Source organism: Drosophila sulfurigaster, chromosome 2L (genome assembly GCF_023558435.1).
Source record: "Drosophila sulfurigaster albostrigata strain 15112-1811.04 chromosome 2L, ASM2355843v2, whole genome shotgun sequence".
Taxonomy (NCBI): domain Eukaryota; kingdom Metazoa; phylum Arthropoda; class Insecta; order Diptera; family Drosophilidae; genus Drosophila; species Drosophila sulfurigaster.
Genome location: NC_084881.1, coordinates 12,030,564 through 12,043,711, shown reverse-complemented (window position 1 = coordinate 12,043,711; position 13,148 = coordinate 12,030,564). Strand labels below are relative to the sequence as shown.

Here is a 13,148-nt window from a genome sequence, read left to right as displayed (position 1 = left end):
TTCAATACAACGCAAAAATTTGCGCTCGAAATGGAAATTCAAGTTCGAAATGTGATATGAAAGTGAAATTTGAGAGTGTGTGTGTGTGTTTTAATTTGTGATTTACGGGAAGAGCCTCGACTAGCTAATGAGAGCCTTCGATGTGATCTATTTATTGCGATAAACGCTGAACCAGTTCTTGCATAATTGCAATTAATTCAAATGTAGTTCACAATTGAGTGTGATTTTTACTTGTTTAGTCGTCGGCATAAAAAAAAAGATTGTTTGTTCGGTTTTAGATCTAGTTACTAATTAAACAGGTCGACTTTACTACGAAACATTAAAAGGTGAAAGCGCAACGAGATATAATATTTTAAATGCCTTTTAATTGCTGTGTAAATATTGAAATTGTTTTTCTAATTGGAGCCACGAGGCGATCGCGTTGGCGTTGGCGTTGACGATGTGGATAAAGTTCACAAATTGCAATACAAAATACAAAATACAAATCAAAAAGTAAACAGCTGATTTATTTATTTATGATCTTGATCGTAAATCATTTGGATCGCATAAAAGTAGCAGAGATCATTTGGCATGCAAAGCATTTTTGAAAGCAAAATAAAAGTTGACACGTGCGTCCAATAAAGTGTCGAAAATAAATAAACATAAATATCATATATATCGAATATTGAATGAAGTACGCAATGAATTGTAGATAAATGAATATTAAGAAAACAAATGCAATTAATGTCAAGTGGAAGAAACATATATTTCGTATAGCAGTAAAGTGGCAAAACCAGGCGAAAGAATTAGCAAATCGATTGTTGCAAATTAATTAATCAGAAGCGCGCAAAAGACAATTCAAGCGACGCCCCTCGTAGACATTCGCATCATCTTCAGGTTGTGAACAAGTTTCGCACTCTGCTCGCATTAATTGATCGTAGTACAACTACAACAACAACACAAATCGATGATATTCACACTGAATATAAATAATTACAATACAATAAAAGTGCCTGTTCATGGCCAAACAGGATTGCCAGAGCGATCGTTTATGTATTTATTTTATATTTTTAGTTTCTCGCGTGTTGCTTCGTCTTCGTCTTTTGTCTTTTATTTGCAATAATTATTTATGCAAAAAAGCGGTTCATTGCTGATAATAAATAGAAGGCGAAACAAAAAAATCTTGTGGTATTTTTCGCTGTTCGCACTGCCGCATCATGAACATCATCGATCGCATCAGACATCATTCGAGTATGTTTATTTTTTCGTTGCTGTTTGCTGTTTGCTGTATTTCTGGCTTATAGAATGTCGAACTGGGAGATTCAACTATTGTAAGCCATTCGCCAGCTGAGTTGAATTTGAGTTAAGTGCCGAAACAAGTTTAAGGCATGCATAATAATAATACCATAATACTTCAACTCGTGCGAACTTTCAACACACAAAACAACGAAATTGATACAAGTATCATAAAATGGGTTTATTAGCGAAATCTTTTAAGAGTTCTCGACAGCAACAACTCTTTAAATCTTCGCAATCAGTTATCATTTTATTTGGCAACTTAAAGCTGCTCGTATTCTTAAAATATACCAACAATATACTGCAAAAATACTAAAAAATGTCAAGAGTCCTATTTGGTATATCGATTAATTGATTGATTAATTCGATTGTCAACCAAAGCAAAAACACTAAAAATATACCGAGAGACATATTTAGTATATCAATGAAGTACTACATTCAACATATACCATAGAAGTCAAAATATACTAGATTGCAGTAGGCTTAATTTTCCAAACAGAAATATTTCTTAAATAGGATTTACTATTTTTATCCAATTGCAATAAAATGCTCAGCAATCATAAATACTACAGTTTTTATCATGCTTACTAAAATAAATGCCGTAACAAGTTTAGGCATGAATAGTAATAATAATAATAATATGTTGCAAGTATCATAAAATGGATTTATTAGCGAAATCTTTTAAGAGTTCTCTGCGCTGTCCTTAACAACAGCAACAACTCTTTAACTCTTTGCAATCGGTTATAATTTCATTTGGCAACTTAAAGACATGTTCGTAATGCCCCCCCAAGACTCAAGTTGAAGCAGCTCTTGCAACATCAGCAGACAGCAGACAGCAAAGTGGGCGTCAGCTTTTCCCTCTCGCTGCAATTTTCTTTTTTAGGCAATTGCTGCTGCAAAAGTTATAAGCAAAAAAAAAAGGCAAAATCAAGAGATACTCGGTACAACAAATAAAACTCATTAAAAATGTTTGCTTGCAGTTATTGCCCAGCTGCTGCTGCAACATGTTGCTGCAACAGAAATGTTGCAATCATCATCTTGCAGTAAAAATTACTTGTCTGTCGTCGCATAATCAATTTGCGTCAGTTTTGTTTACACTCGTCAGCTTCAGCGTGTCACATCCAATAGAAGCTCTTCGCATACTTGCTTTCTATATCTCTTTTTGGTAATTCCCCCCATTCGATGCTTAGCATACTACTTAACGTACATTGCGAAAGTTGCCAAATCATTGCGAGCAAATAAATATCGACTAATGCTGCAATGATTCATTCCTATTCCAACAGCTGTTCTCTGTTTGCTTTTTACTCAATCGCCATCGATCGCAGAGAAATTGTTTAGCCAATTTTGCTGAGCAATGAAGAATTGCCATTTATCGCGTGTGAAGCCAAAAAGTAAATGGGCCATTAAATAAATAAAAACGAAAACGAAAATGTGTAAAAAATATGAAAAAATGAAGTGGGTCTAAAAGCGAATGAATTCCATAAAAGAAATTCAAAAGGAGAACATGATTTTTAATGATTCGCATCTCGCTTATGTCATTTATAATTATGTTATCAAGAATTTCAAATTTGCATTTATCGAGCTAAAAATATATTCGCTAACAGCCTATTGAAAAGCACTTAATTTGAAGAGTTCTTGCAGATATTGTTTATTCATAAATTTCTTTAATAAATGCCGCTAATCAGGTTATCAATGCGAATGTTTGTAATTAATTCATGACTTAACATTACTTGTACTTTATAAGTTGTTAGATGCAACTTTAAATATGTATAATTATAGCAAATGCGCTCACAATGAATTTCGTAATTACTAATTTGTGTCTTTAATTCGTTTTAATTCAATATTGGTCAGTCACCTTTTGGTGACGTCAGATCAGAGCTTCAAATTTGGATCAGGTTCTGCTGAGATCGCAATTGCTGAACACGATTATAAATCAATATGCGCGCGGGCTCAACTAATGATTATAACCAATTTAACAAAACGAACTTGCCCTACAGGCTACAGCAATCAACAAACAGCGAACTCCGATGAGCGATAGATAATCTTAATTGAAGATCTGGCAGAAAGCAAAAAAAAAAACTGATGATCGCACAAAAGGTTCAACGGTAGCCAGGCCCGCCCCCTTTTTTTTTAATCGAAGTTTATCAGAATGACGCAACAGAGAATCTTGTTGATTTTCCTGTTTTGTTTTGTTTTGTTTTGTTTACATGTTACAAGCGAACTTTTTTGTTTGCAAACAAAAGACTTAAGACACGAACTTGGCAGTCATCGCTATCTCCATCGCTATCGCTATCGATGTTGCCCGTTGTTGTCGATACGCGTGCGTTGCGTGCTCCAACTGCGAATTAGCGGCAACATTCCCACGAAATTCTTTTCGTTGGCCGAAAACAAACAATGTGGGTGGCAGGCGCACCAAGCGAACGTGCCGCACATAATCGAATTAATCGAATAGCCAACTGACAAATATATTTTCGTTATTTTGGCAAACAAACAAAGCCATTAAACATTTGCATTTTTGAAAGAAATAATCAAGATTTCAGGCAAATCAATATATAGACTGTCAGATAGACAGACAAACAGACAGACAGAAGCGCTCTTTGTTTATAACTTTGTCGTTTGCACCTAGCCACTAAATTTGTCTTCGTGCTGTGCATGCCAAATTATTGATTAACGGCTATCGAAAATGATCAACAACAATTCGTTCATCATCTGATCAATTAGAACTCGCTACACACTTTCTAATCGCGTTTATTTATGAATTTTTAATAAATGAAATAATTGGCAGTCTGAATACTTTTTTAAGAATAATTTATAAAAAGAAACTCAATGCAATTAAATTGAATTAAAAACTTCAAGTCAAGTTCAAGTTCAATAATTAAGCACTAATTTGATTTGAATTGCATATACAAATATGGAATACAAATGACAAAAATAAGTTCAAAATACAAGCTTCAAATTCTACAACAATTTTCTTTGTCATCAAACAAATTATATATAAAAGTATTTTGTTTGCTTTGCTGTGCTGTCTGCTTAGTCGTGCATACCCTTCGGAAGCGTATGCAAAAGCAATTAATATTTGCTGCGCTGCGAAATGAAAGTAGCCGAGGGTACTTGGGACCCTTGACAATTCAAGCACATTTAGTTTGGCTTTGACTTTGCAACGATCACAACAATATCTAATAAATTAACAACAATCATAATAATAATAGAAAAGTTACACTTTTAACTACATAAAATCGATATTTGTGTCGTCTCATCATGACGGTGGTGCGTCGTCGTCTGCGGCGTCAGTCGCTGAAGGACTTTCTGGGTGCCCTCTACTCGCATCGTCGCTTCTCCCTGGAGAAGCTGCGGCACTTTCAGCAGCTGCAAGATCGTCGCCAAGTGATGTGTAAGATGCCAAACGGTCAATTAGTTAGCTATCTATGCATAGGCTATTCGATTTTATCGCACATAGTGCTTCTATAAATAGGGCGAACATAAAATTGGCAATCAGTTGCAGCTGCAGCTGCAGCGTTGAAAGGAAAATCCCCTTTTGCTGCAAACAGGTTGCATGCCACTAATCAGGAATTCCGCAGCAGAACAAGTTCAATGCCAGCAAAGAACCAAGAAATAGAGAGACAGAGAGATCGAGTTAAAGAAACTGGTGACAAGCAGACAAAGGTCGCCACAAACTCGATATGCGCTTTGCGGTCTTGTGCCTCAAGATCAAGATCAAGATCAAGCAAAGTCTGGCTAACGGGTTGCATGAATCATCAAGTTCAGCGTGGTTTCAGTTTCATCATCATTCTCAAATCTCTTTTGTCAATGATGCCACAGACGCAATTTTGCCGTTAGCTCAGCTCAGCTCAGTTATATTGAACTATTAATTGTTCACTGGTTAAGGAAATTGCGGTGATTTGAAAAGTGTTATTAAGTGAGAAAAATATCTGTTGACTGCTTTGTAATATTCCACACAGTTGAGGTAATGGATTAAAGTGAATTATTGTGTAGAGAAACTACTCGAAATATGAATATTATTCAGTAATTAAAATAGTGCTAGAGATTACAGTAATTTTATTTTCAGTGAAGAATATAGTAAATAAATTTGAATATTAAAAATTCATAACAATAATATAGCAATGAAAGATAAATAGTTATTTTGCAGTAAGTTTAAAAGAGGAAATGATTGTCATTGTGATAGACGATACATTAAACAGTTTTGCTTATTTAAAGTAAATAACAACAATAAAGCAATAAAATAAAATGCACAGAATATTTTGTAGTATTTTTAGTACAACTTAAGGTTGAAGCACTTTTATTTTTGAGTAAATAATGCAATGCATATTTAAATAGTAATATTATAGCAATATATATTATATATTGAGAGAGAGCTAAAGATTAAATCAGTTTTATTTGTAGCAGAGAATACAGTAGAGAATTTGGCATTTATAAAGTAAATAGTAATAAAAGTAAAAAAAAAATAGTATATCTATAATATTTAATAATTTCGAAAGAATCAATTATATTTAAAGTAAAGCCAATCACAATTTAGTATATATGTTATACCTTTTGTAAAATATATTTTTGAACAATTCTTCAGCTTAAATTTTCTTTCATTCTCAAAGTTTACTCTTCTCTGCACTGTTTTCTTCTAAGTCTCTCCTTTGGTTAACTGTTGAGATAGGTCTGGAAGCTGTGCCTAAAATATAATATGTATATTTTAATTAGTACTACTCAATTGAAAGGCAAATTAACGAAGCAATCAGCAATAGAAGCGATACCTGCAAAATATACGTATAGATAGCCGCTGCATTAACGTCATCGCCAATCAGTCGTGCATACCCATTAAACCACTTTTGTTTGTGCATTTCAATACTAAAGTCGTTAAAAGCCAAACGAGTCAGTGACAGCAACAACGACAACGACAACAACAGTTGTCTATATATTCCTCTATTCCTTGGCAGATGTCGTAGCATACTTGCACATATATTTGAATGTTGATCGCTTGGCATAACAATGTGGAACCAGTTGCCATCTTTCCATCCGTCCGTCCGTCTGTCTGTCTCTCAATCTTTGCACGTGTCGTTGCCACGCATTTCCAGCAGAGAATTTCAATATTTGCAACACACGCGGACAATAGGCTACACAAGTTCTTGACCAGTGTAAGTAACACTTGGTGTTGGGCCACCGTGGCGCAGAGACGAGAAAAACAAGTTGACAAGCAGCTTGTGCTTACACTCATAATTGATCACAGTGCTCACTCGCTAAAGTTGTTGCTGTTGCTGTTTCTCTTTGTAGCCTTAATGAAGAGATTTATATGCACGCATTTAAAGCGAAATATGTATATATAGAAATATGCCGGGTCCGTGACTTATATGCCATAGAATCGCCGCGACGTCGTCGTTGTCGTTGTCGTCGTCGTCATCGACATTGCAACAACTCGATTGAATGTATTTAGTGTCTGATTGCAAGTACTCAATCGACTCACGAGTTAATCGCCTGCTGCTTCTGTCGTGCTCAGACATAATGCTTTCCATCTCGATTAGCAGAACTCACACACCGTTCGACTGGCTCAGGGTCAGACAAGTGATCCTCTTTATTCTTCTTCATTAGTTATGCGCTGCGTATACGCAATTTTGTTGTATTGTTATTGAAATTTCTCCACGTGTTACCCAGTTCACGTGGACAAGTTCCCCAATTCTTTACAAGGGCAAACAAGCACGCGTAATCCAAAAAAAAAAATCGTATAAGAATACCGATTTCCGAAAATCAAAACTAAAGAAACAAAAAATAATATATAGTAAAGAATAAATTCGTGTGCCGAAATTATGATAAGAATATCATTTTTAATATGCAAATTTTGTGCGTTTGCTTTTCGATTTTCATTTTCGCGTGTCACTCACACACACACACACACACACACACACGCGCACACACATTTATGCATAATTAATCGTGGCTTAATTAACTTAATGAGGATATTTATATGTACTCGATGATACAACCACTTATTTCTAACATCTCCCCCCCTCTCTTTCACTCTTGATTTTGCAGGTGCCTTTTTGTTGCTGGCCATTGGATTTTTGGCCATAACAACGGCGGTGCTGGTTAAAGTGTTTCAACCCTACGATTTGATATTCAAATGGGTGAGTTCAATAAAAGCTGAAGCTCAAACTAAAGCTTTTATTTTTATTTGCATTTTCTTGTTTTGCTTTTGTATATACATATGTATGTTATGTATGTGTGTTTTAACTGCCGTCCTTAGCCTTTTGGCTAAATGTTTAAACAATTATGCGACGCCCCCCCTCTTAACCTCTTCCCGAGGCCTTCGATATTGACACGTACCTATTTCAAATAGTTCATAAATGCAATCCGTTTTCGGACTGCAATTTGCGGCCTGCCATTGAACGCACCATAATAAATAGTTTTTTTTTATATTTATATATATTATTTTTGTTGTATTCTTGCAGAAATTGGTAATGGCCGACAATGGGGAGATTTTCAACCTTTGGGCCCAGCCACCAGTCGATTTGTATATCAAAATATATCTATTCAACATCACCAATGCCGAAGCGTTTCTCGCCGGTCGCGAAAAGATGAAAGTGGAGCAAGTTGGTCCCTATGTCTACAAGTAAGTTCCGAGTTACATCCATTTCTTGAGAGTGCTTCTTAACTTTCTCTGTACTTTGCAGAGAGCTCATGACCCATGAGAATATTACGTTCAATGACAACAACACAATGTCCACAACTCCCAGCCATCCGTTGGTCTGGCAGGAACATCTTTCCGAAGGACGTCGCGAGGACGACGAAGTCGTCATGCTCAACATTGCAATGCTGGTAAGTAGATCTTAAAGTATTCTAGAGATATTCCGTAGTAAGTGCATTCATAATCGGAAATACTTTGCAAATTGCAAGTGCAATTAAAAAGAAATCAACGTAGTAGGCTGGAATTTCCCATCTGGAAAATAGTTAATTGCCCTTCCAATCGCTAATTAACTGTTCTTTGCACTTTGATTTGATTGTTCGTCGAGATCTAATGCAACCTGAATGACAGATTATTGTCTCTTTAATCATTGGCTATTTGTCAATTGCGATATTGCTCCATGTCGTGATATCGTCTCATGCTAATTTCCTTGTGCAAAAATTAAAAAAAAATAAGTCGATGATCGTACAATTCCGTTATTCGCTAAGTAGTAGTATAATAACTTCAATAACAGCAATAAATATCGCGTGCTGCGCACATGACGAAAGCAGCCTATTGAATTGAACAATGCTTGAAGATCTAATTACAATCTGACGAACATTAAATACTCTTCTTGAATTTTATTCACAATATTATAACACTTCAATTAAAGTATATACAGTTATACAGTTGTGAGATATGTAAACCCATTTATTTATTCCAACTTAAAAATTTACATAATTCTATTTGATATTAAGTATTTATATTGTAATTTAAAATAAAGAAATTTAGTTAGGAGATCTAAAAAGAATATTTAAAATGAGAAATTAATATTAATAAAATAATAAAAATCTGAAATAGGAGTATAGAAATTATAGCTTAAAGATATGAAATATTCTTTGCAACAAAAACAATTTGAATTGAGTCAGGAGAATCCGAAGATTTGAGATCATAGTAAGACATCAAGAGTTTGTAAGAGTATTTCGCTATTTCGTGATATACAATCAGCTGCATTAGCAACAATTCTCACCCAAGCTTAGGTCAATAAACGTTACATATTAACGATTACAAAAAAAAGCAACAGTGCTATAAAAATAGCCACCAAAATTGGCAATATGCTTAGCTAAATTGTGGGCAATTAATTTGCTCACTTTGAGATAGTGTTGGAGAATGCAAAAGAAAGAGCGACGCTTGCAGTGTGTTAGTGTGCTAGTGTGCATGTGTGTTGGTGCCAATCCGAGTAATCGGCGCCTATCGAAACTGCAACAGTTATTTACGACACTACAGGCTATCCCTCTCACACTCTCGCGCTCATTTCGAAGTTTTCGAAAGTTTCGCTAGTTGTTGTCATTGTGCTAGCTGTGGTTGTTGTTGTTGTTGTTGTTGCCGCTGTCACTGTTGTTGCCATATTTGTTATTACAATAATAATTACCGCAGCAGTGTCTGTGGGCGTGTTTGTTATTGTCAGCAATTTTCACTGATTAATGACGATATCGCATTTGATATCGTAAACAAATCAAACAAATTCATTCAATCAATTTATGCACATAATATATCGTATATATGTGCAACGTAATTAATTGCTGATTTTATGATGTTTCAATTAAAAAATATTGAAAATTAGCATTGGCTGCAATTAGGCCCCAACTTGTTTAATTTATGCCAAAACAACAAAACTTTAACTAAAACTAAAATAATGGGAAAATGTCATTTTCTGTTTAGTTGAAAGCAGCAAACTATAAGCAGAAGAAGAAGAAGAGGTAGCAGCAAGAAAACAAGAACACGTGCTGACAATTTAATAGAGCTGCAAGTGGATCGATCGTATCCGGGTCCAATACAGTTCTCCCGAAATAGATGAATAATGCATTGGCCCTAGTCTTTGAGGTAGTTGAGTCCACAGTCTGTCAGTTTACCACTTAGTCTAACTAGCTGCAGTTAGTAGCTGCTACTACACAGGAAGTGTGTAATTATTGGTAGTTAAATGCTCCATTTACTGACTATAATGACGGCAATAATAAGCACTGGCAACGCGCCCTGCATTGCAAGTAAAATGCCAGGCACTTTAAGGGTGATGTATGTATCCTGAACTGGGGAATTTTGAATGACAAGTACAGGTGTGAGGTATGAGGTGCTAGGGGAATTACATTAGAAAATGCAAAGGAAAACAAGCTATCTACGCCTCAATTCACATTTCTGCCCTTCATTTCATTAAGAAGTGTGAGGCTAATCTATCAAAAATGAATCTTTAGAAGTTAGACTGTCCATAAACTATTTATATTTTATTAATACGTTAAGAGAAGAGAGAAATAAGAGAATATTTTGGGGTATTACATCAAGTGAAGAATAGATTTGCTTTGTTAAAATTGTATTTAACTTCTGATTGCAATACATCATATGCTTAACCTACAGGAAATTACATCAAACGAGATCAAAATTTTATTCAATTCATTAAAATGTATTAACAAGTAGTAGTGTATAGTCAACTTCAATTAACTTAAACTAAATGGCTTCCCTCTTAACTTTTCTTTCAGGCCATCTCACATCTGACTGCCGATAAGAATTTCTTAGTGCGTCTCTCGCTGCAAACGCTTTTCTCCACCACACAGTCAGAGCCCATAGTGCGAATGACAGCCAAGGAGTTCATGTTTGGCTTCCCAACGCCATTGGCCACGTTGGGCAATACATTTCTACCCAATTGGATATCATTCGAGAAGGTCGGACTCATTGATCGCATGTATGACTTCTCAACTGACTTTGAGACGTTCCATACGGGCGCCGCGAATCCCTCGATATCGGGCTTATACGACACCTATAGGGGAGAGAAGACGTTGCCCCAATGGGAGGGTGATCATTGCAGTAACATCGAGTATGCCTCCGATGGCACAAAGTTCAAGAGTTTCATTCAACCCAACGAGTCTGTCAAGTTCTTCCGCAAGAGCATGTGCAGACCCATCAATTTGGTAAGCGAAAAAGATAAATTTATTCCCATTTTAGAAACGTATCTAAATGATCTTCTTGATGACAGTATCGAGTTGGCGAGGAGCGAACATTTGGCAGCCTGAAGGGATACGATTATGTTTTCGAGGAGAATGCCTTCGACAACGGTGCCATCAATGAGGACAACAAGTGTTTCTGTCGCCAGGGTAAGACAAGTTCAATTAAAATACCTTTACCTTACATTAAATCAATCAATTAGGCTCGTTAATTCAGCCTATAAAATACTGGCAGTCATTCCGTTTTAATTAACTGGATAATTAAAAAGAAATAAAAAACATTTCTGCAGCTTTTATTGCTGTTTTACTTACCCACGACATCGAGCGACCTAAGTCTCAATCTTTACGGTCGATGTCAGTTCATTTAATTGCCCAAGTACAAAGCACAATAATTTCTTGTTTTGTTTTTTTAACGATGCCCGCTGACTACTTCATATTAAATACAATTTGTAAATTGAGTTGGGAGTCCATAGAATATTTTACAAAATATTCCATAGAGCTGTGACGCAGATGTCAACCAAAGTATGTCGTGTGTTGGAACAAAGCACTTTTCATACCCGGCCGACGCATACAGTTTAAGGGTAGTCCCTCTACTTTGAACATGAGTGAATGAATGAGATTTTCGTAGGACAATTACGCAAAGAGTTAACCAATGAGTGTATTCTGGGTCATGCCATGAAACATAATTAGCTGAAATGACCAAGTTCATCATTTTAAATATTAAAGAGATTTTTGAATGTGCTTTACGCGTATTTTCAAGTCAGTCCCCGCACTTTTAAGATATTGCTACCTGTTTTGCTGTGCGTTTTTACTTTAAACGAAAGTATTAATTCGACGATAAACTACGCGTTGCCAGCTCGTAGCACGCTATCAACTACGACATCTGATGATTGCCTTAAAAGGGGGCGTAGCATGACAAGTTCATTCATTTCGCTATCGATCGCTCAAGTTTTTCCGCTACTTTAACCTTATCGATTGTCGATTCTCGCTTCTCGATTGTTGCTCACTAATGTTTCTCATCATCTGCTGTTTTCAGGTGACTGCCAGCCAGTTGGCTTAATTGACGTCACAGACTGCTATTATGGCTTCCCCATCTCGCTAAGCTATCCGCACTTTATGAATGGTGACGTTGGCCTGGTGGAGAATGTTACCGGCATGGAGCCTGATCCTGCAAAGCACTCAACAGCATTTGTCATTCAACCGGTATGTATAGCCTTGGATGCGTTATTCCTCAAAAACATACATATGTATGTATGTATAAACAAAAACATCACCTTGTTGCTGCTCTTGTTATTAATGTCGCATTAATAGCGGCAACTTTCAATTGTCAATCATCGCAGACAACAACAGCAGCAACAGCGTCATCTGTAAAACATTTAACTAAACGCACAAAATTGTAGGCAGTATATTGAATTAAAAATGCACATTAAAGTGTTACAATTAACTCGTTCAAAAAATCTTCGATTAAATCAGGCAATAAGTCATTATGTTGTTGCTGTTGCTGTTGCTGTCAGCGACTGTTGCTGTCACCCTGTTGAAAAATTAAGATTACCTTCCACTTGAGCACTTGTTTGAGATCGCGTGAAAGCTAATTGCACATTATTTAATTTGATATCGGCTTAAGTTTTGCGCAATATTTACATTTCCGGCTAATTAAGTTAACCGTAAAATGGGGACTAGTCACGATCAAAACTGTTTTTCTTTAAGGCAATATAAATAAAATTAAATAGAATATACTATTTACAAGTAGCCGGAAATCGATATGACTTTTAAGTGAGCGAGCCAGATTAGCTAACAACATTTTTATTGGCATGCATAAATCTCAGCTTCAATTCTAAGTGCTTCCGTTGCAACTTTCCGTTTAAATGCAGCTGTTGTTATTTTACAATTCCAAAAAAAAGCAACTGAAATATGTAAAGTGTAAAAAGTGTAATCGATTAACGATATTTCCTGAATATCGCCCACAATGGCCTCACAATTAGTTTTTGGGTCATTTTTCAACACTAACAAACTGCCCGTTTAATTAAATCTGAGCAAAAGCAATTACAACAATTAGCCATGCGAACGTTAAATCAATCATTTAAGTGGAATTGCAGCAATTTCATCCCAAGTATTTCGAGTTTCACGAAATGCACGAAATTGGTGCAACAACATCAAAAGATAGCTTAAGGACAACTAGCCACAATAACAATCAGGCCTATATTTAAGCCATACAA

General features: G+C 35.9%; 1 protein-coding gene across 4 annotated transcripts in view; it reads left to right on the top strand.

The window, feature by feature from the left end:
• LOC133835305 (scavenger receptor class B member 1) overlaps positions 1 to 13,148 on the top strand; it is a 30,883-nt gene that overhangs the window by 15,728 nt on the left and 2,007 nt on the right. For 2 of the 4 annotated variants that reach the window (XM_062265305.1, XM_062265303.1), the window contains exons 2-7: positions 7,312 to 7,403; positions 7,728 to 7,888; positions 7,950 to 8,094; positions 10,471 to 10,899; positions 10,965 to 11,082; positions 11,969 to 12,135. In XM_062265305.1, coding sequence (XP_062121289.1) covers positions 7,312 to 7,403; positions 7,728 to 7,888; positions 7,950 to 8,094; positions 10,471 to 10,899; positions 10,965 to 11,082; positions 11,969 to 12,135 — 1,112 coding nt within the window. Of the gene's footprint in view, positions 1 to 4,518; positions 4,667 to 7,311; positions 7,404 to 7,727; positions 7,889 to 7,949; positions 8,095 to 10,470; positions 10,900 to 10,964; positions 11,083 to 11,968; positions 12,136 to 13,148 lie in introns of those variants that run through there. The other 2 variants (XM_062265304.1, XM_062265306.1) reach the window with 2 other exon arrangements.